Genomic DNA, 26848 nt, shown 5'->3' with positions numbered 1-26848 from the left:
CAGGGGAGACATGCTGATCAGCTTACTGAATAACCTCACTTTCTCTGCCACATCCCAGGTATGGAACAGCGGAACTTTGTGCTCACCATGTTTTTGTGATAGCCCATTTGGTGAGTAGTGGGGCAAAGCCTGGAGTAAGGGACCTGAGTTCTAACTTGGTTCTTCTTTATAAATGACTGAGAACAGGTCTAGCCTCCTTTTTGTGCTTCACTTTTCCTGTCAGCGAAGTGGGGAATATTCTTTCTTCCAGCTTAACACTTCCTACATTATAAAAAATATTACACAAAGTTTATAGAACAAAACGGTCTAGGAGAAGGGTTACAAAATAAGTAGACAGTGCAAAACTTCTATAAAAACTACACATGTAAACGTTACTCTTTTGGTCCCACGTGACAGATTCTTAACCGGGGTGCTCTAGCACTCAGGGGTACTGTTAAATCTTTTCAAGGGTGCTGTGGGGTGTCATGCAATGTTAGCACTGTTAGATGTACAAACGTGATTCATAAGATAAACCCAGAGATTTCAAATAGGAATCCATAGTGTTAAAAAGATTCTGACCTATTGTGGTCTTTCTGAGTTCTTTGCAGCAGAAGACTTGCTCTGTTATAGTTCAGTAGTTGGTCAAAGAGTGAGAACTAGGAGCTAGTGTTTTCTGAGGGTGCTTTGAGTCTAAAAAGATTGAGAACAACTGGATTAGAGGAATAGGCAGAGAGGAACCAAATGGGATGCCACAAGGATAAATTGAGTTATATTAGAAATAAAAATAGCACCATCTAATAAAAAAACCAAGCAGATGGCCAGTAGTAATTCAGGGAAAGCCTGGCTGTGGTGGCTGTGAAGGCAAATATAATCTTGAATATAAGAATTGGATTTCTTGCCACCTAAAATGAGACTAAATTTCTGTTGAATTTTTCTGCACGTTTTTAATGAGTCACAAAAGTGTTTTTTTCTGTGGGACTGTTTCTGAGCAGATTTTCTTTTTCTTAATTTAATCATATCAATTCCCTGTTATCCTAATTCAGATAAAGTCTTGCCCTAGTGAGTGTTACCAGCTCTCTATCTTGGGTGTCCTCCTGAGGCGTATGCTGTTTTTGATGGCTCCAGACCACCAGGCAAGTATAGTATAAATCTCTCTCCTACCATCTGATGAGTCAGACATAAGCTCCATATGCCTGTTAAAATACCACCCAGCTCTTTTCAGTAAGCAAGAAAAGGGAATGTGGAACCCTCTTGTTATTGTATTTGCTTTAGGCTGCAGGAAACGGAGCCTAAGGTGCTTACATTAATTCTGTTAAATAACAGTAGGCACAACTTCTTGCCCAAATATAAAAGTCCTGAGTCTCTGGGACATGCTGGTTTCTGATATAGTGCATCTTGCTTCAGCAGGACTATGTCTGTCTTTACTGGAGGGGTTGGTTAGTGCCGGAGAGTTCAGCATCATCCTGCTTTTCATGGATAATTAATTGTTCCATCAGTGTAAAATTGTTATTGCTCCACTGACTTCATTAGAGCAATGCAGATTTATACTTGCAGACCATTCCAGTCACATGGCTGAAAGCACAAGTTGTTTAACCCCAAGTAGCTTGTTCTAACATATCATATGCAGGGCTCATTTCTCCTTGTTAGATTTCCAAAGCAGCACAGACCAAGGTACTTGCAAGCACCGTTGCTGTTTGTAGGTTTGGCAGACTCCTTGACTAGCTCGTTCATTTCTTAAGGTTCTTTCTTGGTCTCTTTTTTTCTTATAGGTGGAATTTACCCAAAAATTTCCTCCCACAGAACTGGAAAACCTGCCTGTCTGGCAGCTTATTTCTCTCAAGGCCCTAGCTCCTGATACAATGAAACACGTGGTGAACCAGCTCTGTGAGGTAGGGCTTGTGCAGTGCAGGCAGTGGCTGAGTGGCAGGCGCACACTGGGAGATCTCCCACCTGTGGTAAGAGTGGGTTTAATTGTTAATACTCCTGGGCCTAGAGTTCTTCAGAATAAACTGCTCCCCCACCCCTGCTTATTTTCTTTATCTCACTGTTGTGCAGTCCCATGTGCTTTTGGGCTAACAGCTCTTTGGGGCAGGAGTTTGCATTTTATGGGGTGGGTGGGTGTAGCTTATAGTGCAATGGGGCCCTGATCTCTTGATTGGGGCCTCCAGACATTCTAGGATAGTTTTTAGGAATATTATTAGGAGGTTTATTGTATTAGAATATTGGGAATAAGGGACTATGGTGCAGAATTGAGCCAAAGAAAACAAGAGAATGAGATGATAAGCCAGCACAGCCCTTTCATCTTTCTGATACCTCTTATATTCAAAGTGCTAAAAAGTGATTGACTTGTCACCATATTGATTACTAGGCCTGTGGGAAGCAGCAAGTATTTGCTTCAGATTTGGATTTGGCTGATTCGGAGGGACAGTGATTCGGTTTGGAGATTCAAATCACTGTCCCAATTTGATTTGGCCAAATTGGATCGGAAGATTCGGTGCCGCTTTGGAGATTCAGCCATAGGCTAAATAGGCAGCTGTCCTCACCATGCTGGACACAACTGCCTCCAGCTGGTAAGTCTGTTGTGGTGAACAGAGAGGGGAGGGAATGGGCGCAGGAATGGGGAGAATTGGGACTGGGACAAGCTGCCCAGCCAGGAGGGGTGGGGAGACTCAGGGAAGGGGTGCAGGATGTGGGCATGGCACTGGGGACTACCCTGCAGCTGCTTGCCCAGCTGGGGGGGGTGGGGTGCAATGTAAGCATGGTTCCCTCCAGGTGGAAGGGAGCAAGCGGCCGTAGGGCATAGCCCCTGCTCCCAGCGCTACTGTGCCTACATCCTGTGCCCTCCCTACCCCGGATGGGCAAGTGGTGGAAGCACCTGCATCCTGCGCCACCCTGCCTTGCTGGGTAAGTAGCAGCTAGTGGGCACTGCCACTGCTTGCCCAGCTGGGGTGGGGAGGGGTGGTGCAGGATGTGGGTGCAGTAGTGCTGGCAGGGGGGGATATGCTTTACTGCTGCTTCTGTTCCCTTCTGCCTGAATTGAACTGTGTCTGTATTGTGCCCCTTCCCCCTCGCCCCAGCTGGGCAAGTGGCAGTAGGTCAGAGCCCTCATTCCCAGCGCTCCCCCACCCCACCCTGCCCTGGCTGGGGAGCTTGTTCTAGCCCCAATCCCTCCCTTCCCCACGCCCCTTTTTCCTTCCCCTTTCGCCCACCACAACAGATTTACCAGCTGGAGGCAGCTGTGTCCAGCCTGGTAAGGACTGCTGCCTGTTTAGTCAATGGCCGAAATCTCTGAAGCGGCGTCGAATCTTTTCTGAATACATTTGGAGGCTTATGATCGATTCAGACCTTTTAACTGGTCTACTGATTTGATTTGGAGATTTGGCCACCAAATTGTGCCAGATCTAATGGAATCGGCTACCAAAGCTTTGCACAGCTCTGTTAATTACTTGGTGCTTCTCAGGACTCAGTATTCATGAAAAACAGGCCACATGTACATGTGTGCAAATACAGATGTAGGAGCCCAATTTTAAGAGGAAATTCTTATCTGCTGGAAATTTGAACCTAGAAGAATGCAAAATACCCTTAAACCAGAAAGAGACCATCAGAATGCATTACCTTGCAATGTGTGTTTACTGCTTGTGTCCATCTGCCATCAAATATCAAGGTAACAAAATGTAGTGAAAGCTGTACTGAGTCAATAACTGTTCTAATTACCTTTGGATTAGAAAGGCAGAGTGCCCTTGCCTAAGTGTATGCGTGTATTTTACGTTAGAATTTTTCTTTTAAGTTTTAAGTCATTGCTTTTCTCCTGAAGGTGATGCATCTAAAAACAATAAGCACTGGCTTTCTTGACAGCCTAAGAAAGAGTTGCAGCACCCTCTGGAGAACTCCTGTAAACCCCCGTCTGAAGTCACAGGAAATTTGCCTTACTAAAGATGGTGTTAAGTAGCTCAGAGGATTGGCTACACTAGACAGTGACTGGAGTACAGTTAACTGTACTCCACGTGAGGTCTTAATGGGTGAATTTCATAGGCTGGGCACTTGCCTTTATCATGACTTTCCTTTCTATCTCTGCTAGAATATTGCTCTCTCCGCCTTGCTGACTGTGTGTAATTCTGCTGGTGGTGTTCTGGAGGCTGGACAGCAGGCAGCCATCTTGGGAATTGTTGGTCAGGTCTGGGATGTCCTCCAGGTCAAGCAGGTGAGGGAATTCACTATTCCAGTAGTACAAACCATTGTCCTGAAGAGCTTGTGTTTCACCATTGTGTATTACTGAATCATTTAACTTGGATTTAGAATAGTTTTCCTACAGCATAGTGCAGCCTGGCTCTCCATGGTGTCTGAGACGCAGAGTTGATGGTCTGATGTCCTGGTGCAGTGATATGTAGCATGAACTGGGCTGGCTGCGGCTCTGTCACTCTGCTGCTACATATGTGCTGTGCTGGACTTAACAGAGAGAGGGGTGGAGCCCTAAGGTGGTGCAAATTGGTGTAGCCCCATTGAGTTCAGTGGACACTGGTAATGGATTTTATATATATATATATATATAGATTTCATAGACATTAGGGCTGGAAGGAACCTTGGAAGATCATTGAGTCCAGCCCCCTGCCACAGGACAGGAAGTCAGCTAGAGTCAAATGATCCCAGCAAGATAAGCATCCAAACGCTTCTTAAAAGTGTCTAGAATAAGTGCTTGCACCTATTCCAGGCTGTGCGAGCTTGGACAGTAGAGAAGTATTTCCTTATGTCCAGCCTTAAACTGTCTTGGACGAGTTTATGACTGTTAGACCTTGTCATCCGTTGGGGTGCTCTGGTGAACAGGTGTTTCCCCAGATCCTGATGCACACCCCTTATATAGTTACAGGCTGCCACCAGGTCACCCCTGAGCCTGCGCTTTTCCAGCCTGAGGAGTCCCATGGCTCTTAGCCTGTCTTCATAGGGCCCATTCTCTTGCCCTCTGATTATGCACATGGCTCTCCTCTGGACTCTCTCAAGCTTCTCATCCTTGAATTGTGGAGCCCAAAATTGGATGAAGTACTCCAGCTCTGGCCTCACCAAGGCTGAGTACAGTGGGAGAATGACGTCCTGAGATTTGCTGCAACATCGCATTGGTGGCTCATGTTCATCTTGTGGTCAGTCATGACCCCCAAGCCCCCTTTGGCTGCAGTGCTAGTGAGCATAGCACTGCTGAGCGTATAATCATGATGCGGGTTTTTCCCGCCCACCACCCCCACCAAGGTGGAGTATTTATCCGTATTGAATGTCATCAGGTTTTTATCTGCCCACTTTCTAAGCCTATCAAGGTCAGCCTGCATCACCAGCCTGTCCTCAGGTATGGACGCTCTACCCCAAAGTTTGGTGTCATCAGTGAACTTGGCCCTTCCGCTTCCGACACCTGTATCCACATTGTTAATAAAGATGTTAAAGACTACAAGTCCAAGGACGGACCCTTGGGGACACCACTGGTCACGGAGCACCATGATGATTCACTTCCGTCCACCATGACTCTGGGTCCAAGCTTGGAGCCAATTCCCCAGCCATCGGACTGATGTAGCTGAGGCCGCAGTTGGCCAGTTTTTCCATTTTATGTATAGATATGTAGCCATATAGATATACAGTGATGTAAAATCCATTACCAGTGTGAACAAAACCCATATCTGTTCAGAATTGTACCCCAAAGCCTCATCTGGGGGGTGGAGCTGTGGCTCAGCCCCAGCCCACCCTGCCCTGCATAGATCTGGGGGCACATGCCCCTCCCCCCCACCCTTGTGCCCCCCAGACAAGCAGTGGGAGCCACTGGATAAGCAGCACACAGTGGCGGGAACTACCATCCCCTCCTGCCCCCTGGACGAGCCGCAGCTCCGTCCTGTGCCTGCCTCGTCCAGGCAGCGCCTAACTTAGCCCCAGCCCCACCTCCTCCCTACAGGGCGGTGTTGATCTGCCCCTTCCTCCCCTTTCCCCTTTTACCACAACAGACTTACTAGCTGGACTCAGCTGTATCAGAAATCGGATTAGTATTGGCTGATATGCCTCCTTAAAAATCGGCTATCAGTATCAGCCCCCAAACTATCTATTGGTGCACCCCTACTTCTTAAACTACTTCTTTACTCCTCTCTTTTCCTGTCTCCTTCCCAGCTTTTCAGAAGTCGGGTGGTGGTCTATTTGAGGCCAGACTGAGTATTTGGGAACGTTGTTGCAGTATTAAGTTTTTTCTACATCAGTTGAATTGCCTGGTGAGCAAAAATGTTCTGTTGGTAATGATATCTTCTGATCTGCTGAAGGTCTCAAGTCAACAGTGTCTCCAGCAGACAGTCTGCTTACTGCTTCAGCTACTGCAATTTTTCAGCTTGACGTTAGATCCTCAACTGATGATTCAGGTAAGAACCTTATTAGACAGTCTACCAAGTAAATACTGGGCCCTTGGCTGACTAAGAAACATCTGATGAATTGCCTCCTTGGTCTGATTTCTACCATTTAGCAACAATGAAGAGTTTTAACTTTATTTTGAATTCTTTCTTGGATGCTTTTGCTTAATGCTTTGCATTGGTCACTATGGTTTTTAGGAATGTCATGTGTTTTATCCCCAAAAGTTAAGTTTGTGTTTGTGGGTTTATGTCTATAAAAAGTCATGTTGGAAATGATAGATTCAGGCATTTTTTTTTTAATACCTTGAACAGCTCTAGAATACTTGCTTTGCTGCAGGTATGTGCCATTGCTGCATCAAATATTCCATCTAACTTTCTGGGCCAGTGGTGCCTAAACTATTTGCTCTGTGGGCTGGCTGTGTGATGCCTGGTCAGTCCACAAGCTACATCCGGTCCATAGTCCTGATACAGCATGCAGTGCTGGCCCTGCTGGGGCCTGAGCCATCCGTGTGGGGTTTGGAAATTTGATGTTGGGAGGATGGTGGCTGTGTTAACTGCAACTGTTCCCCTGCTGCCAAATTTCTGGACTTGGATCAGATGACACTGCTCTGCAGACTAGGGGTTGAGCACTCCTGTTCTAGATTTTGGCATACTCAAGTTCAGTGGTCATTGCAGAGCCTCGTGGATTAAAGTTTTAATCTGTAGTCCTGTCTTTGTGGGTCTTCATATAGATTTATTTTCCTGCAGGTATTCGCACTGCAAACTTCCCTCCTTCAGTTGGATCCTCCAGATCACATTCGGTTGGCAGCACTGGATTTTCTTTCATCTCTGGGAAAACTGTTTATACCCCAAGTAATCCAGGTAAAATGCACTGGGGGGTCACATTTATCCTGAACTTTTTTATATATTTTATATATATATAAAAAGGATCATGTTCATGAACTATAACAGCACCACAGGATAATGATCCTCAGGAGACATTTTTAAGACGGGAGATAATGATTTACATAGGTTTCATATTCCACTGAGATTATCTCAGTTGTACCTAATGACTGTAGGATGCTTAGTGCACTCATTTATATGTTGTCGTTTTCCAGAAGTTTGCTAGAACTAGCGCTTGAGCTTTAGATGAGGAGTGCGCATAGGATGGAAGGGTGTTCCTTCTCACCATGTTTGTTGCCAGCCAGCACTGTGGCTGACTTTCTCTGCTTGCACACTACAGGCCTTGGCAGTGTTTCCTTCACAGTGAATCATGACAGTGGTATATGGAGCTCACCACTGTGTAAGCTATCTGATGAGAATTAGAATTTGCTCACTTTTCAGGGACAAGTTGTGTCCAAGCTGTCGGGTCTCTTTGGCTCTCTGTTGGCTGACAGGACGTGGCTGATTCACCAACATGCACTGGAGGCATTTGCTCAATTTGCAGAGGTAAGAACTGCTGTACTTTGGATATGCACAGTTGACACTTAATTTATTTCATATAGAGATTTTTTTAATTTCTCTTGCTGCTTTCTGAATTCCCTTCACTTTGTTAATATCATTTTGGCAGCCAATTGCTTAGAACTGACTTTGGTATTCCTGATACTACTGCAACAGAGAAAAGGGGCTATGCAAGGAAAACATAGTAATATAAGCTTGGATGAAGGAAGAACAGATTTCCTATGTCCTGAATACCACATACACTTTCTTTTCTCAATCTGTACACATAACCCATTAACACAGATACTTTTTCAGGTGTTCTTTAGTTCATCTTGACTGCTATGTTGAAGACTAATCAGATTTTTTGCTCAACACCTTTGACAGGAAACAAGCCATGAAGACATAGTTCCTCAGTGCCTTAATTCTGAAGACAGTAAGAACAAAGTTGTTTGCTTTCTGGCCAAGGTATTTGGTTGAACTCTTACTATTGCCTTGCTTAATAGAGAACAGCTTTTGCCAACAATAACATGAAATCAGACTGCTCTGCGACTGGAATCAGATTTGAGTTTTTAATATGTCAGCACTGGCTGAGATCAAGCATAATGTCGACACCTGCTATAAACTCCTCACCCACTCAGTTCTCCCAATGCTGTTCAGTTTTGACTTGTTAATGCTTTGGCTTTTCCCTTCTTGGGTAAAGGGTGACTCAACTTAGGGAGGGGTGGGGGTGACTTTGTAAGTTGAGAAGGTGTCTGTAAGTGAAAAGATGACAGGTGGCAGCTTTCTTGTGCTGTAAACAATTGCCTAAGTTAGCAGTGGAGAAAGGCCAGGTCCCTAACCCCCCTTGCTGGTTTACGTGCTGTTTTTTTCATGCTCCAGTTAAAAAGGGGGAACCTTCATGAAAATCTGTGGCCACATCAGCCTCCATATCATGGCTTGAGAAAAGCTAACAAATGTGCAAGGGAAGAGAGAAAATTATGTTGCCTAACTGGAAGAACACTGGAAAATCTTTACATGAATGCAGTTCACTTACTGCCTTGACTCTAGAAAGACTTCAGTGTCTGTTGATGAGCCAGTTTTCCACCGGTCATCCAGTACTTCAGAGGGAATAGATCTGCTGGAGGGGGTATGTAGGTTTTTCACAGCAGTAAGTAGGAAGGCAGCAGAGCAACTGGTGTTTGGCAGTGCTGTCACAACAAAGGGTGGGTGGCTGCTCCTCCCTTTGCTAATCTGCTGGGTTTGAAACCTTGCTCTGAGGAAGACAGGCTGGTTGGCAGCTTAATGGGATTTTTCTCACTTTAGTTTTGAAAGTATATTTTCATTTCCCCAGAGCATGTATACAGGCTAGAAACGCTGCTATTCTGGGTAACTCTCCTGTGGTTTTTCCCTTAGACAAGGCAGGTGGAAGAGATGGCAGAAGCAAGGGCAGAAAGAATGAAACAAGAAAATGCGGTTTGCAATAAATACTTTCAGAAAATGAAAATGGATGGTGACCTGGGGTCAGTATTAGAGGTATGTGCATCATTCACACTAGTTGAATTGCATATTGGAGACTTGTACCAATTTTCAGATGTGGTGAATAGGCACTTAAGTTAGGAAGCCTGCTTGTTTTTTCCTGGCTCTTGTTATGACAAGGGCTTAACCGTCTCAGCAAGCAGAGTCTGGCTTTGAGACTGCAGTTTAGGCTTCAGGTGCTGCACTGCTTTTGCCTCTCCTGGACTGAGGGAGGAGTCTGCAGGTGGGGATAGTTGGTGCCATGTGTCTTGGCCCATTGACAGTTTTATCCAGACATTACAAACTCTGCTAGTGATCATGTTCAAGGCCCTAACAGGCCACTTTTCTAAAGGTTAAGGAATTTTTTACTCCCAATTACAAGTCTTAAAGTAAATGCTGTTGGTGGTAGGGATAATACATATGTACCTCTCTGTCTCATACCCTGAGCCAGGGTTCTCTAGTAGGATCTGAGCTCAGTACAACCTGTTTCACTCTGAAGCATTGCCTTCTCAAGGCAACAGCAGCAGGAGAACCAGGCTTGCTTCTGTAACAGACTTAGAGCAGGCAGTACAATGCATAAGTAAGGGCTGTGCTTTTGGTTGCATGTTGGTGTGGTGTTCCTTTTCCCCTGCACTTTCCCTTTAATTCAGCAGTTCATGCCTTTGCAGAATTACTGTATTTACTTCAATTTAAGACTATATATATTTTCTCCATTCAATATGGGGGGGGGAAAAGCCCCTTGTTGTAGACTGAGTACTGCTCCATGCCCCTGGTTTACCTCACGGCTCCTTCTGGGCCAGGGCAGGGAGCACAGAGCATGTGCTGCCTTCAGCCTCAGCCACACAGCAATGGTGGCAGCTCTGCCCACAAGACTGAAGCTGCCACCACAACAGCTGCTGCGTGGCCCCAGCAGGAACCGGTGCTGAAAAGGGAAAGTAAGAGGGGAAAACTAGAACAAAATTATAATATCCCATGCCTAGAATTTATTCAGAGTCATCTTCAATTCAGGTAAATGATGATGTTACTGTGTAGAGGGCAGCAGGAGTACCTGACAGCCTGTACTCACACTCCAACTTATTAATACTTACAAGGGCACTAAAGTAAATCAGGAAGAACCTGCTAACCCTCAAAAAAAAAAAGAAAGGAAAAGAAGTTTGAAAGGCAGGAATCTCCACTTCTGATAATGGGGGAACTTCATACTGAAATGGCATGACACAAATTCTCATTTTAACCACCAGTGCTTGAAGCAGTGAGATCTTTGCACCCAAAACCTATGTGAAAAGCTCTCCTGAATGTGCTCTTGTGCTTACAATAGATAATTTTCCATTTAAGGCTTTAAATGTAATAGGACAGTAATATATTAGATATTTAACAGCTTGCCTTTGAATCTGTAGCCTTCAGCAAAGAGAGCTTGTCATTCACCCTCTGAGGAGCAGTATAAGTCAGCAATAGGCACAGCAGAGGGGGCACTGGAAGCTGTGAAGTTGCTGCTGCAGAAAGGACCACCACCTGCTTGGCTTGCAGTGAAATTAGAGGCTCTACAAGCAGCTATAGCCAGCTTAAGAGACCATGTGGTAAGAAAATGAAATGTGTTTAGACATTAAACTGCTCAGCTGGCAGAGACAGTGCCACACCAAGATCTCAGCTGAAAAAACAATCTGAGAAGGAGTTACTGTGGTGATAAACTGGTACAGATTAAATGTTTCTTCAGTTTGTCCTCTGTTAAATTGCCTCATTAGTGTTAAGGGGTGGTGACCTGCTAAACAGGCTAACCTATTCTTGTGTTGTATGGAGTTGATGTTTCATGCTGTTGATTGTATATAGAAGACTTTTTTTAAAGTGTTTCAACTGCTGCAAATTGAACTGACAAGTTTAATAAGGTTATCTTCAGTGTAATAAGGTGTATGAATTTTTTGTAAGAGAAAATTAATGGCTACAGCAGTTGCCCTGCTATGCGTACAGGTAGAAGGTGGTGATACTTTTTTAAATTAAATTGTTAACAATGTGTGTGTGAACACTGAATGTTTTCAAATGTATAACTTAAGGTTTCATTGCCTCAGCTTAGCTGCTGTTCCATTCCAACATTCATCTTTTGAAAATACTCTTTATTGGTCAGGTTTAAAGAGGAGTGGATTCTGAGCTGCGATACAGTTTGTATCGAACACTCCCTCCATTAACAGTCTCCTAGCAGCACAGCATGTAAACAGAAATAAATAGAGAGTCAGTCTAAAATGATTGCCTTTTGTACCTGAAAAGTTGAAGCCTTTTTCTCCAGAAAAAGAAGTGGTACAAACAGGAACAATTTAGCTCAATTAATTCAATTTTCATTTATTTTCAAGAGTTTTCCAAAGCACTGATGATTCCTGGAATATAAGGATAAATTCCCTCTCCTCCTCCAGTAGTGTGTTGGTACCATTACACAGACCCTTGACACTGTTCTTCCCACAGCTGTGCTATGAACCTTCCTTGTACATATGGCTTGAGCACAGGCTTTGACCTCACTATTTTGGCACAGGCTGGAAGAAAGAGCATCCTGTTGCAGGCAGTTAAGCTGCACTGGGATCTTACTGAGTGCTGGAGCAAGTGCCTCTTCCTAGTAGTGGTGGTGAGGTATTGATCCATAATAGTTTGGAAGCAGTGACTCTTCCTGGAGAATCTGATGTCACAGAAAGCTCTCACCTCCACCTGCCCTTCACCAGTTAGTATCATCCTCCCAGTTCAGCTCTTCCTCTTCATCCCAGCCTGCAGCATCAGCCTACAATTACATAAGAACCATCATTAAGGACTTATTGTACTGATGTTCTTGAGAACACTTACATGACAAATATACACGATAATCTAGGTCATGAAAAACTGTGCCACATGTTTGAGGCCCAAAGACCAATTATTAAAGAAGCCTACCCCACCAGGGTGCAGTTTGAAGCAGTGTTGAGTGTTCAACTCTGATCTCATCTTTGGTTTATAGAAGGCTGAGAGCAGCTGGAGCTCTACCCCTCATGTTAAATAAGCAGTGTCATGCATCTATTTCCATGCCAGTCAGTAAGCACTTGCTAAGGAAGAAACAGACATTCCTGGAAGTAGCAATAGTTAACTGCCACCTCACAAGACCAAAACTGTTACCATCTGCAGCTGCCACACTTCTTTGCATTTAGAGGAAGATTGTGAATTGAAGATTTACCAAGCCCTGAATCCTGTCTCACACACATTCCACAAGGAGAATAAAGTTGTGCCCTCATTCTAAGAAAGCCCCACAGAGAGAGCAGGGAAGGGAAATTAAAAAAGGGGTTACAGCTTCATCAAGGATGACCCTTGCTCTGTATGGGCAACTGTAAAGTACCCTCAGGTGGCAAAAAGCTTTTAGCAGAAAGTCAGCCATCCCTTCTTCCCAGAAGGGAGCTGTTTATCTTATCACAACTTTAAGAAGAACACAGCTGGGTTTTAAAATGCAAAGCTAGTATAGGAAAGATTCTTCAGATCCTTATAAAGGAGAGAAGAATGGTTTTGCAGTCAGGAGCCTGCACATTCCTGTAGCTTTGGCTAGTGAATCAAGCTAATCAGCTAGGCTGCATAGGTGTGCTGACTGTTGGTTCCTGACCCCCTCTCTTGCTCCTGCAGTTTTGTGGAGAACTACCTACAACAGAGCTCTGCACTAAAATTTTAAAAAAGGTGTAGGGGGAAGCTTTTAGTTGCCTTTACTTCTAAAGAATAAGCCCACTATAAAAAAGTTAACATTTAAATATTATGCCTCCTACACTGAACCCTTCCACTGCACTTCAGCTTTCACAGTAAAACTACTAAGGCAGCAAATGACAATCAGCTCTTAGAGGCTCCCTGTCTAGATTTGAACCTATGAAATAGAGGGGTAAGAATTTAATAACCCCCCCTTCCTGGTCCTCAATCCTTAAACTATCCTGCCTGTTAGTTGGAAAGACCCTGCATTTAGGTCACAATATACTCATTAGTTGTGTGCGCCTCGTAGAATGAATAGTATCTGCAGCTACAACAAGTCTGTGAAAATCAACAGAGTATCTGATGACTTAAAAACCTCTTCAGAAGATAACTGATAGGCAGACAGAAGCGCACTAATTTTAAGCACTTATTATTCCACATCCAAGGCCTTACTAATGGCTCCTGACTGAGAAGCAGCAGTGGGCTCTGCTGAACCTGCATGTGGTATGTAGCCTCAACACCACTCTCTCTCTTTTAAAACTACTGTTACTCAGTATTCCCCAGTCCTCACCTCAGTAACTTCAACTGCTGCAAATTTGGATGAGAATGGCATGATCTGGGAGACGTCTTCACTGTTGGAATCTGTATCTATGTGATTGGGACCAATTGATTCTGTCCTCAGTTCAGGTAAAAGCAAGAGTGCTGAAGATGGTTTAATGTCTGGGATCATGTCAGCAAACCAGTCCAACTCAGGGTCTTGCACTGGTTTCCTCTTTACTTGGATAGTGAATTCTTCTCCTAAACCAGTCTCCATTACAGACTTTGGCCTCTCCTGAAGTGTTTTTGGCAACTCGGTAGTTTTTCCCAGCTGGTCTGGGTGCTCCCAGTTGTCATTGCTCCAGCTGTTCACAGGGGTGGACTTCAGGGGAGGACTCAGTTTGAGGCTTCTGGATTCTTTGCTCAGTTGGAGGATAGGAGGAAACAGTCTGTGCCCTGTAACTGCATCAGGTGTTGTCACATCGAGGCTGTTCCCTGAGGACAGTTCAGGATTGGGGCTGCTGGGTTCAAAGTCGTCCCAGGGTTCCTCATCTGCATTATGTTCAGCAAAGTAGGGGCCAGCATTGCTGCACGGTTCTCTTGTTTGGATCTGTATGTTCACAGTTTTGTCAGTCTCTGTGTCCTCAGACTCACTCCAGTCTGGCCACTCCTCTGACAGCTTTTCAGAAGTACTCAAGATGCTTCTGCTGTTCCCCAAAGCATTAATTCCCTCAGGCAATCCATTCAGGGACAGCAGAGGGTCTTGCTTGCCTGTAGAAGACACAAACATTACATACTAGTGCCGTAATCCCCTCATGAAATGAAATGAAGTTGTACTTAAAATTCCCAGTACCCTGACACTGCTCGACCAAGGAATATCTCAGCTTGGAGACTATCACTGCAACTATGGTCCATATAGCCAGCATCCCACCTGCAACAGAGAACTATGCAAGCTTCTTCAGTGCTGGGGGGGATGGGGGTAAGGAAAGCAGTGGAGCAGTGTCTCTTGCATCATAAGCTGTAGCTAATTTTCAGCCTAATACACAAGGGTTATTCACCTTGGAATATTAACTAGAATTGACAAGTGAGCCAGAGCAGATGAGCTGAATGAAGCTTCAGGAAAACTTGTATTTTATGGACATTTGATCAGCTTGCTGAAGACCAAGTGTATGAGCCATGGCAAATGTAACATCTAGCTTAATGGCAAGAAGACAGGGCAGCAGCTCTAGCATTGTACCTATCTAACCCAGGGTCAGCCAAAGTCCAGCCTACAGGCTGTGTACCTGGTCAGCAGTAGACTCCATTTCCCAGCGACCCCAGCAGCAGCCATGCTGTGGTAGCAGAGGGGCCAGGGTTTCCATGCAGGCTGGCCCCAGCAGTGCTGGCAGGCAGCAGAGGCACCAGCCTCTTCCTGGGGGGTGCTGTGCTGCAGGCAGGAGCAGGATGGGCTCAGCTACCACCACCTGTGCAGGGCAGACAGCAAGACGTGGAGCTGCTCCACAGCCAGGCTGGGATGTTGCAGGAGTGACAGCGTGGTCTGGAGCTGGGGCAGAGCTGCAGTCTGCAGATCAGCTCTAGACCATGCTGTTACTGCTGCAATATCCCAGTCCAACTGCAGAGCAGCCCCATGCCCTGCTGTAGGCCCTGCCAGCACTGCTGGGGCCGGTCTCCACCGAAACCCTGGCCCTTTGCTATCACAGCACAGCTGCTGCTGGGGTCTCCATGGAAACCAGCCCCAGCCATGTGGGCAGGGGCTGCTGGGAAATGGAGTTTGGCCACTGGCCAGATCCACCATTTTGCCCACCCCTGATCTAACCTCTAATAAAAGGGCAAGTGGATTTGACAGGGTGTAAGGGACAGGAAGAGACCTGTCCTTGCAAATACATAGCAATACTCCTTTCTTGGCCAGCAGCATCATTGCTTACTCTATCCTGACTGTCTATCTGCTTGTCAACAGAACACCAAGGAGCTCCCTCCTGTACCATGGCTATTCAAGTCAGCTACAACTGTGCTCAGAGGCTGCATCTTTACTTCACATATTTCCCTGCACTCTTCCCAGTCAATTCTATCTAACAATTCACTTCACTGCAAAAGGCTGCTCTGAAAAAAAAATCATTTTTAAAATCATCATCTTCCATTGCTCTTTAGCCCTTTCAAAGCAAGCAGGTGGGGGCACCCCCAACTAGCAAATGTTTCATTACTGTTAAGTAGTAAGGACTGTCTAGGATTGAAAGCATTGTTGGAGAAAAACTTACTCATCTTTAGGGCCACATGAGTGTCTGATCTTGATGGATATTTCTTGCTGCTGATGGGCAGAGTCTCAGAGATGGGGCACTTAGGATACACACTGGAAGAGTTCTTCTGTAGGGGCTGGGACAGCTGATTTCTTTGATTGCTCAAAATGCAAACTGTGGAGTCTGCAGGGATACAAAGCAATATAAATGATGCTGTTAGCTCCACTGTTGTGACCACTCCTGCCAATTAAAGGTACATCGTAGCACTCCATTAGCTTTCATTGCTAAAATGAAGCCTGAGTTGGCCCAGATAATTTTAAACACTCAAGCCACTACCTTTTACAATACAGAAGTGCAGCCCATCATGACTGTTAGCCCCAATGTGCAATGGATTTAAGCAACACTCAATCAAAATGAAGACTTGGAAGTAGAGGTTTGTAGTGCCCACAGGCTGCTCCTCCAGCTTCATCCAGAAACTGCTCCATTTTTGCAGTCTGGGGGCATTCAGGCTGCTGGCAAATTGCTAGTGCAGCACTCCTCTTCTCTTAAATGGAGGGCCTGGTGCTTTGCAGATCCCTGTGTGAATATAGCTGAAATTGTGGCACTTCCAAAAAGTCATTAAATGAAATAGCAAAATCCCTGTCTGGATCTTATTAGACCAAAGACAATAAATGCTCTTTGTTTAGCCACTGGGCGTCTCAACACCAGTTTCTATACTACACAAAGGTAAGAAAGATACCAGTGACACTCCCTTGCTCCTCCTCCCCTGGCTCCTATCCCTGCTGAACGCACGCATGTATGCTTCCCTTAGGCTTTGACAAAGCAGCTTGCTGGAATTGAATGAAAGGAGTTCTAGGACACAGCAACAGGTAACGCACTAATGGCTCCTGCACCGTTGATACAGGGGCACTAATGGCTACTGACCTGTTGATACAGATCAGCAGCTACATCACTCTTCTAGATTTTACAAACTTGCACAGTAAAGCTTTAACCCAAGAGGGCCATGACAATGCCTGCTCCATGGTAGACAGCGTTCTCTATCTGTGGTCCAACCAGGGATCACAAATGGAGTGGGTGGGTGTTACATTTGTACTGTGACCATGTAACTGCTCAAGTGCAATCCCTCAATGTAACACATTTTATCCTAGTGCAGTTTGATTTGCCTCAGTGCCATTTACTCCAGTTCCACTGATGTCACCTGCAGTTTGTTGGTGGAAACAGAGTGTATGCTGGGGCCTGTATCGGTGGAGCTAGAAAAGGCTGAAGAGTACTTGAGGGACAAGGCCTACAATTCACATCAAGGAAACCAATTAGCTTCTACATTTTTATTGTAAAGCCAAAACAGGTAATTTACAAATGGTTAAAATGTAACAAAACTCCTAGACACCTACTTCTTCCCTATATTTAACAGTATCTGTTCCACAGTTGGGTGCAACTTATTAACAGGGACCAACTCTGAACAGCCTTTAAACTAAACTAAAACCACTCTGAACCCCTTTAATTAAAGGGAAGGTTGTAACTTTGCTGATGCACAGTTGGTCCCAGCCTGGGCTTTCAACAGCAAGTTCATCTGTTCTCTTCCCCCCCTCCCCCCTCTCCCTTAAGAATTTCACCGATAAAGCTTGCTGCCAGAGCAATCTGTTGCTAATTGTGTTGCTCCAGTGCTATTCTTGTAGATTAATTTCACTCCTAAAACTGATGATTTTTCAGGAGTCCAAAATATCTGAATATTTATTTAAAGTCTGGATTCTGGATGTTTTTTAATGTAAATACATTTAAAAAAATAAGGAACTCACTTAAAATGAAATGTAGGCTGTAGATTGTCATTTTACATTTACTATGCTTTATTGAAATAAATTAAAAAAAAAGTGCTTGGTGACCTGTCCACAAATTTTAATAGGTTTAAAAGTGCCTTTTTCCATTACATACAGAATCAGGGAAAAAGTATCTAACTCTTAAGGTGAATTTAAGCTCTAAGGGAGACACAATGTCACATGTTGCAGTAGATTTCTTTACTACTTTCAGTCTTCATAATGCAGCGAATGATGTTATTCCCATTTTTCCAAACGTAACTATTCTCAGCAACTGTTCCTGCAGAAAAGCTTTTCCCTCATTTACTAGAGAATATTTTCTTCATTTGGACTAGTTCAAACGTCAAAAACTGGGGAGCAGAAAGAAGTAGGAAAGTTCGTTTTCCTCATCCAATCTATGAATGAAAAATCAGGTGGTAGAAGATGAGACCTACTGGGTTAAGAAACAAAAAGACACCAGGCCAGATTTTTCAAAGAGATTTAGGTGCCTAAAGATGCAGGTAGATGTTTAATGGGGTTCTCTCAAAAGTGGGTACTAAACAGTTCAGCTACTGTAGTCTCATTGAAATTGAAGAGATGTTGGTGTCTAACCTCCTTAGGTGTTTTCAGGTATCCCACTAGGCACCTAACTGCATCCTTATGTGCCTAAACACGTTTGAAGAATCTGTCTCCTGATGACTAGAACCAATCCATCTATTTACTAATGAGGTATTATGCTTCCTTGATTGAGGGTAGCAGTCAGTAACATTTTCAGGTGGCAGGCCAGAAAGGGCCCAGCTCCTGTACAAGCAAAGCTCCTTGCTGCCCAGCGTGTAGTGCACTGCAGTCAAAGCCTCCAGTGCCAAAGCCCCAGCTCTGTGGGCCGGATTTAGTGGCTCCCTGGGCCAGATCCAGCCTGCCAACCCCTGGTTTTAAAGGCTTATTTTTAAATGCAAAACTGGCTTATTTTTTCTAACATACGCAATATATTTAAGGATGCTTTGACTAGTACAAATTAATTTTAACATCAAATTCCTTTACATGCAAGTGAATTCCAATTTCCATCCAAACAGTTTGACACAAGTCATAAGTAAAAATCTCATCATTGATAAATGAGTCACTTCATCATTTTCTAACCTAGCAAAAATGTAGTAGTTGAGGGGAATTTATGTAGCTCCTCTCTAAAAAAGATTTAATAGCTTAATTGTCCAGATAGACTATAATTCTGGTTAGCAAAAAAGAAATATCAACTTTAGCATCAAGGCAAATCACCACAGGTTAATGATTATTCTAATGACAAACCTCTTTTTAAGGGAAAAAGAAGAATTCAAATGCTTTTGATTTATATCACTATTAAAATCTGCAACTTCAAATCACTCCAGTCAGGTTGAGAAGAGGCCTTCACAGACATTAAAGACCATGAGGGACTTGCCTTGGAGTCCAAGGAATACACACAAAATTGGATGGCACAGATAGAGCTTGGGCTCCCAAATCCTTCTAGTATTTACCTACCATCTGGGGAAAGGTCCGTAGTTTTAGTGAAACTTGGTACAGAGCGCTTGAAAATCTTGCTTCTTTCGCCACCTACAACCACCTCAGGTCCAAGCAGAGAGACCAGGACTGCTAAGCTGTGCAATGTAATTGCCACAATGTTATCACTAGAATCTCGAAGGCCCAGTAAAACCTAAGACCAGAATACAAGAAGACTATTAGAAACACAGTAAGGATTCCAAGCCAGTTTCTCTTTAGCTCATCCGTCTGCAGCATGATTCATTTTTAAAATCATCACCTTTCACAGCTCATCCAAAGTTCCTAATGTGAAACACTATGCTGGGGTAAGAAATTAATCTTTCACTCCACACCTGGGTTAAAATTCTAGCTTACGTTACACATTTAAATGGTTGAGACCTTAGCCCCCAGTGAAACTGGACTGCTTTGGAAAACTACCTAGTAGTTTGGTGCAGTTCAGCATGGTCAGCCATCTCTGCTCACAAGACACTTTGGACTGAAATGCTGGAGCAATGAAGTGGGGATGCAATGCACGATCGTGAATGGAGATGTTGCAAGTCAGTGTTAACACATAGTGACAGACTTATGAAGGCATGGGTCTATGATGGGAATAACAAAGGAGTGCTCTGAATCAGGATTTGTGTATACTGGTATGGCTTGGCTTGAGACCAGAACAGCAAAATGCATTTCAAGTCAGAATTGAGGTATGCTGGCAGAGCTGGGGTGAGGACAGGAATAGCAAGAAGTATTTCAGATCAGGCCCATGGGACACTGGCAGAGCTGTTAGCCAGGGGATAGGGAAAGGAAAGCTGGATGCTGGGAGTGAAATAAACAAAGGGTACTGCACATCAGGCTTGAGATGCATTTGGAAGAGTTGGAGTTTGGGGAAAGCTTACAGAGAAGTTGCCCACACTGTGCTTGACTGCAGCCAGGACTATGAGATCTTTACTTTTAACAAGAACAGAGTTCATCCCCGCAGTGTAATTCCCCACATTTGATACATCATGTACAGTCCTATTGCCTCTCATCCTTAACCTGTGGCAATATGATGTTTTTCAATTCATCCCGTGTGAACAATTCTGCATAGGTATCGATGTGAGACAGCAACACCATTCGAACATGCTCCTCATGAACCTCAAACAGCTTCAGCAGCACAGGGATGACATGAGTCTGGAACAGGGCTGGTGAGAGCAGATAGCTTGTGTGGCAGTCTCCAATATTATCTAGGGGAAAGAGTTCGAAAACAGGACAAATAGCTTCCCACACCAGACATAACTTACATTGAGTTAAAGCTACTCAATTAAAATATGCTGCAGCCAGCAATTTCTAGGGCCAAGATATATACTGTCACCCAACAGCCAGATTTGATTCTCAATCCAGGTCCCTCTCTGGGTCAGCCAAAACTGGGAACTGCAGAAGCAGCAATCTTGAGGAATAAGGTTGGGGGCAATCACTCTAAATAATTAGTGTCAAATGAGCCCCAATGAAGAATTCTACACAAGAGGGAACAAGCAGCAGGGACAGGAGATCTTCAGGAATCTAGCAGGGAGAAATTAAGTACTCCTAGCAGGGGGCAGGGTGCCAAATGATCACCCTAAGAGGAAAAAAGTTGCTGCATGCCAACTTGCCAGCTCAAGCTAGGGCAACTTTGTTCTCTGCAAGAGTGTTAGGATAGGTAAATGGTGAGAAAAGGATACACACTGTGGTGCTGTAAGCAGGCCCCATGCCCCACCATCCCCGAAGGGGCCATTTATAGCAGCATGGAAGGAATCCAAGCAATTGCTAATCCCCTTTCAGCAGCAGGAGGAAAGCAATATCACATAAGAGCAGTGGAAAATTTAGCAGACAAACCAGGGGACCTCACATCCTTCAGCATCTGGAATGACAGACAGTTTTCTTTGGTACTTTACCATATAGTATTTGCTTGGCTTAAACACCAAATGAAAACTTTTGGTCAAAGGCACTACTCTGAATTCACTCCAAATGTGTCAGTGTTAATTCTGGGGAGAGAATGTTCAAAGGTCACCTTTCTTTGGACCTAGCAGATGAGGAAGGAAACTCTTGACAGCTACAGGCTCAGCAAACACAAGCTGATTGAGTAAAAGAGGCACCAGCCGCGAAGCTATCAGCTCTTCTGACAAGCAGGCCACTCTATCCAGCAGGAATCTGTATTCCAAGAGAAAGTAATTAGTATTAGGGAAGCTTTTCGTTGAACAATTTATGACATGGTTTCGAAATGAGTTTCCCTTAAACATCCTTTTCTCCTTGCTTTGTCTGCCCTGTTTGCCTAAAACAATGGAGTCCAGGTCCTGATCCTAGTCTCAGTTTAGGCCAGGGGTGGGCAAAATATGGCCCAGGCACTTTCATCTGGCCCACAACATCCCCCAACCCTTCCGCCCACAAGAGAGTGGAAATGAGGCACCCACATGTACAACCGCCCAACACGCCCTATTAGGCCTCGCTCCCACCCTCTTGGGTGCAAGGGCTCTGCCCAGCCAGCAGCTTCCAGGTGGGGTTCCTGCTGCAGCCGGAACCTGCTTGCTCAGGGCAGCAGGTAGGGAAGCAGTGGGGCTGGTGGGGGGTGAGGGGCTGGAGTTGCAGCTCTGTAGAAGCAGGAATGCAGCACAGAGCCTGCGGCCAGAGGGACAGCAGGAGCATGGAGTTCAGCTGGGCAGGGTGTGGATGTGAGTGTGTAAGGGGGTGGGGTCCCCCCATACTCCCCCCCACCCATGGCATGCAGCCTCTGCTGCCTGGCAGCAGCAGCAAGCAGCGATGTCAGGGTGCTTGCGCCTGGTGCAGACATGGCTCTGGCCAGCATTGCGCAGAGGGAGGGAGCTGAGCCTGCCCTATCACCAGGGCTCCATGCCACATGCCTGCAGCTCCAGCACTCAGCGGGGGAAGCCCCACACTAGAGACAGCTGCTTTCCCTGCTGCACAGTCCTCGCACTCTGCTGGGAGTGGAGGGAGCTTCCCCACAGAGTCCAATGCAGGGCTTCCCTGCTGCAAGTGTGGAGCCCCTGTGATAGACACGGCCAGAGCTGTGCTGGGGGTGAGGAGCACATCCTGGCACAGCCTGCCTGGCCACTTCTATGGCAGGTGCTCCACATTGCAGGCTTGCAGCTCCATACTCACATCGGTACTGACCCAGCCTGTGACAACCTGTCAAAACTCCCTATGTAGTCACCAGGCCCAGTAATTGCCCACCCCCGCACTAGAGCATTAGAGCTTTCTTCAGAACTTCTTTAAAGAGGCCTGACAGTTTTTAAACACAGAAAGGAAGGGGAAAAACAAAAACAAACAAACAAACAAAAACCACACTGACTGACTCGTTCTTTTTCTAGGCCCAGTATAATGTCCTGACCATAATGCAGCATTAACTTAGCTAGCTAGAAAGTGATTTTCAATCTTAGGTCCTTCTGTACACTTACCAGTAGCATGATTACAGCTGCAATACCCATTACAAAACCATTTTTTATGCTCATAAAATTTACCAAAAACTTTAACCCCTTAGGTGGAAGCTTTCCAAGCCAGTCGTGTCTCAGGCTGAATTTTTTTGTGGATAATTTTGCCCAAACACTTTTGAGAATTAAGCTAGCAGTCAATGCACTGTTTTACTATGTCAATTCTTTTTATTAACAAGCACTAGCACCTTGCGTTTTGGGATAGAACTTGAAAGTTGGCATGGAAATAGCCTTTGTGTTATTTATGAGACTACTGTCCCTCTGAAATCTGCCCAAATTTAACAAAGATATAGGCTTTTGCAAAAAAAAAAAAAAAAGTGCAGTTGGCACATGCTCATTAAAGCCTTCTTAGAGTTTCACTGCCAAATTCTTCAGATTCCATCCATGCTCAGCATGCTGCACCCCCTCACAGCAAGCACCTAGTGCAGTGGTTCTTAACTTCTTAGACTCAAGACTGTTGGAAAATGCCAGCTCTTAGCTTTTGTTTGTTTCCTGACTACAGAAAAACAAATAGAGCAATTTTTTTGTTGCAAATAATTCAGAAAGACCACACCAGGTAAGAAAGTTTTTGACTCTATGGATTTTTATTTGAAATCTCTGGGTTTATCTGTGAATCAAGTGCATTTTGATTAAAACAAAAAAAACCCAAACAAACAAAAAAAAAGTCACTGACCTACAGTACCACCCAGACTCTGCACTTCCATCCCCACACAGTGATGGAGCATGGTGGTAAAACTGGACACTGTACAATGGCTATTCCAGACTGAGGTGGGTCTTAACACTGGGAATGAGAGTAGAGAACCCATCTCTTTCGTGGTCTCAATGCTCACATCCATCCTCCTTGCTGGGTCAAAGAATATGGCAAAGGATGATGCCTGGCATATACAGAGGGGACAAAAGCCAACTTGGTGGGGAGAAGTAGGCTGGGAAAAGGAGATTTGTGAAACTGGGACTAGAAACTGACAGTGTAACGGTAGGTTACAGCTTGGGACTGAAGCTGAGGAGACTGGGAATAGCTGAGCAAGGTGGAAAAGGGGACACAGATTGCCTGGGGATATAGAAGGAGAAAGGAAGCCAGGACTGGCTGAACAATGACACTGAGAAACAATAGGATTGTAGCCAGGGACAAATTGAAATAGATCTGATCTGGGAGACCTTGGACTCACCAGATCAGGAGACTAGGACATGGTACATAATTAGAGGCCCTAGGTAGATGCAAGACACAATAGCCAAGGAGCTGAAAGCTGACCTGGAGACAGCCTGAGAAAAGGACAACATCTCAGAAAAGACAGCATCCTCTCCAGTCAGTAAGTATCAAGGAAACCCACTGACTAGGTATGCATCTCATCCCCACTAGGGCTGACCCAAGAGGATGACAACCCCACCACTGCTATCAGTTATTCTATTAACTCAAGTGGCAGAAGTCCATGCAGATGTAAGGTTTGCAACGCTGCTGAGAAACTGAGCGACTGTGATGCTACAGGATGGAATTTTTGTTATATTTTTTTCCAATTTACTTTTTAAAGAAGCCAAGAAGACATTAAACAAAAGATAAAAGACAAGGTTAACCATTTAAGAAAGGAAACACAATTCAGTCACCTTATGTGCATGCATTATGATAGTCTAATTAAAAAAGCATCTATTGTTTTTTCCACAGTTTCATTGATTATAAGGCCAAGGGGACCTTGGAAGATCATTGGGTCCAGCCCCCTGCACCAAGCAGGAAAGATAACTGGGGGTCAGGTGACCCCAGCAAGGTGACTGCCTAGTCTCCTCTTGAAGATTTCCAGGGTAGGCGATTGCACCACCTCTGGAGGGAGTTTATTCCACAGTCTGGACACCCTCACTGAAGACATTTTTCCTAACGTTGAGCCTGAATCAATCTTCCAGGAGTTTGTGGCTGTTACTCCTGGTTTTCCCCTTGGGTACCCTGGTGAACAGTTGCTCACTGGAGCCCTTGATGTAATCCCCCAGTGTAGTGGGAAGCTGTTACCAGGTCCCCTCTCAGCCTTCTTTTCCTCAGGCTGAAGACTCCCAGCCTCAGTCTTTCCTCATATGACTTGCCTTTTAAGACTCTGATCATATGGGTGGCTCTTCTTTGGACTCTTAAGCTTGTCCACATCCTTGTTAAAGCATGGTGCACAGAACTGGACAGCTGTGGTCACACCAGTGCCGAGTACAGCAGGAGAATCACCTCCTTGGCTTTGCTGGAGATGAATCAACTGATACATGCCAGAGTATTATTTGCCCTACTGGCTACAGCATCACAATACCGGCTCATACTGATACTGTGGTCTATTATTACCCCCAGGTCCTTTTCATTTGTGGTGTTAGTCAGTTTGGTGCCGCCAAGTCTGTAGGTGTGTTGAGGGTTGCTCGTCCCAAGGTGAAACACTTTACATTTCTCAACACTGAACACTGAGATCCCCTGGCTTATGCGGTGTGGTGCTCATTTAACAAGCAACTGTTCAAAATTGTATTTAAAACACACTTCTGTACTATTCAAACCCTGCTTTGAAGACCATTATTACTGTCCACACAGTTTTTTCTATGGTGCTTATCAGTATAGTACAAAGTTCTTTACAGGTACATTTAGCTTCAAATGACTTGCAAGATGACAGGATAGAGCTATTCACTTTATAGAGGGGCAAGTGAGCTACATATATAGGTTAAAAGATAGCCATTAATTACAGATGCCCCACTTGGGATGCCTATAATTTGATTTTTATGAAGTTACTTTTTTCTAGTATTCTATCTGTAGAAAGCACAGCACCCACTGACTTCACTTGCCATTCAGACAACTCAGCACTGCTGCAAATAAGACCACACATTTTCTCTGTGCCCAACCTGAAACAAGGAACTCATGGCTAGAGGCACCTGTGAAAAAATTGTTTCAAGTGATTTGACTAGCATCGTATAGGAAAAGCTTTGGGGGAGCTAGGAATGGAACTCGCATCTCCAGATTAGAATGTAACTGCTTTAATAAGACTCACTTTCTTTTTCTGAAATCCTGTCCTATTCGGTATACACCTTCTACCTTCTGTCCCAAATGAAACAGAGGTCTTAGAGACAACAGCCTCCTTTACCACAGCCCTGATTTACTGCCAAAACTACTCTGTCCTGTGCCCTAAATATGCAGTTCCCTGGAAACCCCCTCCCCCCCCCCCAAAACAGCTCCATGTAATTAAAGACTGTATCATAATGCATATATGCACAAGGGAGTCAAATTAAGGTTACAGAAGCAACTTTAATCGTGGCATTTTATAACTTTTAAGGACAAGACTTCACTACTAAAAAAAAAAAAAACAAAACATTTTTTGGGGTGTGATTTTTATCAAGATTGACTGCTGGGGCTAAATACATGGCTAAAGAGAAACTCTGCCTCCAGCAATATTCTAGCAATGGATTCTTTCCAAAGCTTATAATACTTTTAACAATCTGCAGTGCAGAAACAAATCAGGATCCAAATTCTGTAGCCTGATTTGTCTGTGTGGATCCTGCACAGCTCCAGTGAAGTCAAAGGGTACATGGGACCCAGCTGAATAAAAAAAAAAAAACCACGCTTTAGGATCAGGAACAGTTTTTGAAAACTGTTTTGGCTAAAAGTCCTCACTGTAGAGAGCAGCTTGGATTTAGTTCCTTAAATTAAATACATGACAGAGAACAGATGTTCAGGCCTCCCTCCTCCTCTGCAACAAAAAATGCTACCAGGATGCTACAAAATACTCGTTTTTCAAGTAACACCAGACAATTAAGTCTCTCCTTCACCCTTCCTTTGCCAAACAAGTTACAGTTGATTTCCAGTTGTATCTCATGGACAATAAGAAACTTGCTTTTTCATACCCCCACTGCCTATGATAAAGCAACTACCTTTAGTTTTGCGTAATTTCACAAGTTCCCAATCGGACCTCTAGAAAACACTGAATGTTTCAGAAAATGTATTTGACATAGCTGCACTACACTATTGTTCCGTTTTCTAGTCAGTTCACAGCGAGCAACAGGACCAGTTTCTATACAACGAAAGTATTTGCTGATCGCCTAGTTGTATACCCACAGCTGTGGGACTGTCACATCACAACCGAGTGATCAGCATTGTGCAGAAAGTTGCATAAATGTTTTAAAAAAACCCTGAAGCCATGCAGAAGCAAAACCACACAGCGAAGATGGTAATGAATACTTACTGACTGATGCCAGCACTGGATTTGCTTAGCATGAGCAAGACATTAAACCAGAGCACAAAGGTGATGAAGTGTGTAAAAGGTTGAAATCCAAAACAGAGGAAGCATCCACCCTAAGACCGATAACTGGAAATGTCTACTAGACACAAAACAGCATTGTGCAGGGATAACCAAGTTAGTTCAGGTACCAAAGCAATATAGCCATGTTAGTAT

At 44.5% G+C, this 26848-nt stretch overlaps 2 protein-coding genes across 8 annotated transcripts in view; one reads left to right on the top strand and one right to left on the bottom strand.

Moving 5' to 3' along the window:
- The window catches only part of FIRRM (FIGNL1 interacting regulator of recombination and mitosis), a 28945-nt gene extending 17683 nt beyond the window's left edge, over positions 1 to 11262 (top strand). For all 6 annotated transcript variants that reach the window (XM_090046467.1, XM_090046468.1, XM_090046472.1 and 3 more), the window contains 10 exons: positions 59 to 110; positions 1023 to 1112; positions 1749 to 1934; positions 4058 to 4180; positions 6261 to 6356; positions 7092 to 7205; positions 7668 to 7772; positions 8148 to 8228; positions 9156 to 9275; positions 10652 to 11262. In XM_090046467.1, coding sequence (XP_089902593.1) covers positions 59 to 110; positions 1023 to 1112; positions 1749 to 1934; positions 4058 to 4180; positions 6261 to 6356; positions 7092 to 7205; positions 7668 to 7772; positions 8148 to 8228; positions 9156 to 9275; positions 10652 to 10843 — 1159 coding nt within the window. In that variant the 3' untranslated portion in view covers positions 10844 to 11262. The remainder of the gene's footprint in view (positions 1 to 58; positions 111 to 1022; positions 1113 to 1748; positions 1935 to 4057; positions 4181 to 6260; positions 6357 to 7091; positions 7206 to 7667; positions 7773 to 8147; positions 8229 to 9155; positions 9276 to 10651) is intronic.
- Positions 11263 to 11565: 303 nt separating this feature from the next.
- The window catches only part of SCYL3 (SCY1 like pseudokinase 3), a 31334-nt gene continuing 16051 nt past the window's right edge, over positions 11566 to 26848 (bottom strand). For both annotated transcript variants that reach the window (XM_090046473.1, XM_090046474.1), the window contains exons 9-14: positions 21023 to 21162; positions 20032 to 20219; positions 19000 to 19171; positions 15719 to 15880; positions 13498 to 14234; positions 11566 to 12012 (exon numbers count right to left, since the gene is read on the bottom strand). In XM_090046473.1, coding sequence (XP_089902599.1) covers positions 11950 to 12012; positions 13498 to 14234; positions 15719 to 15880; positions 19000 to 19171; positions 20032 to 20219; positions 21023 to 21162 — 1462 coding nt within the window. In that variant the 3' untranslated portion in view covers positions 11566 to 11949. The remainder of the gene's footprint in view (positions 12013 to 13497; positions 14235 to 15718; positions 15881 to 18999; positions 19172 to 20031; positions 20220 to 21022; positions 21163 to 26848) is intronic.

Source organism: Crocodylus siamensis, chromosome 5 (assembly GCF_052110815.1).
Source record: "Crocodylus siamensis isolate JL-2025a chromosome 5, ASM5211081v1, whole genome shotgun sequence".
Lineage (NCBI taxonomy): Eukaryota > Metazoa > Chordata > Crocodylia > Crocodylidae > Crocodylus > Crocodylus siamensis.
The sequence above is the reverse complement of the archived record's forward strand: the minus strand, read 5'-3'. Positions and strand labels throughout refer to the sequence as shown.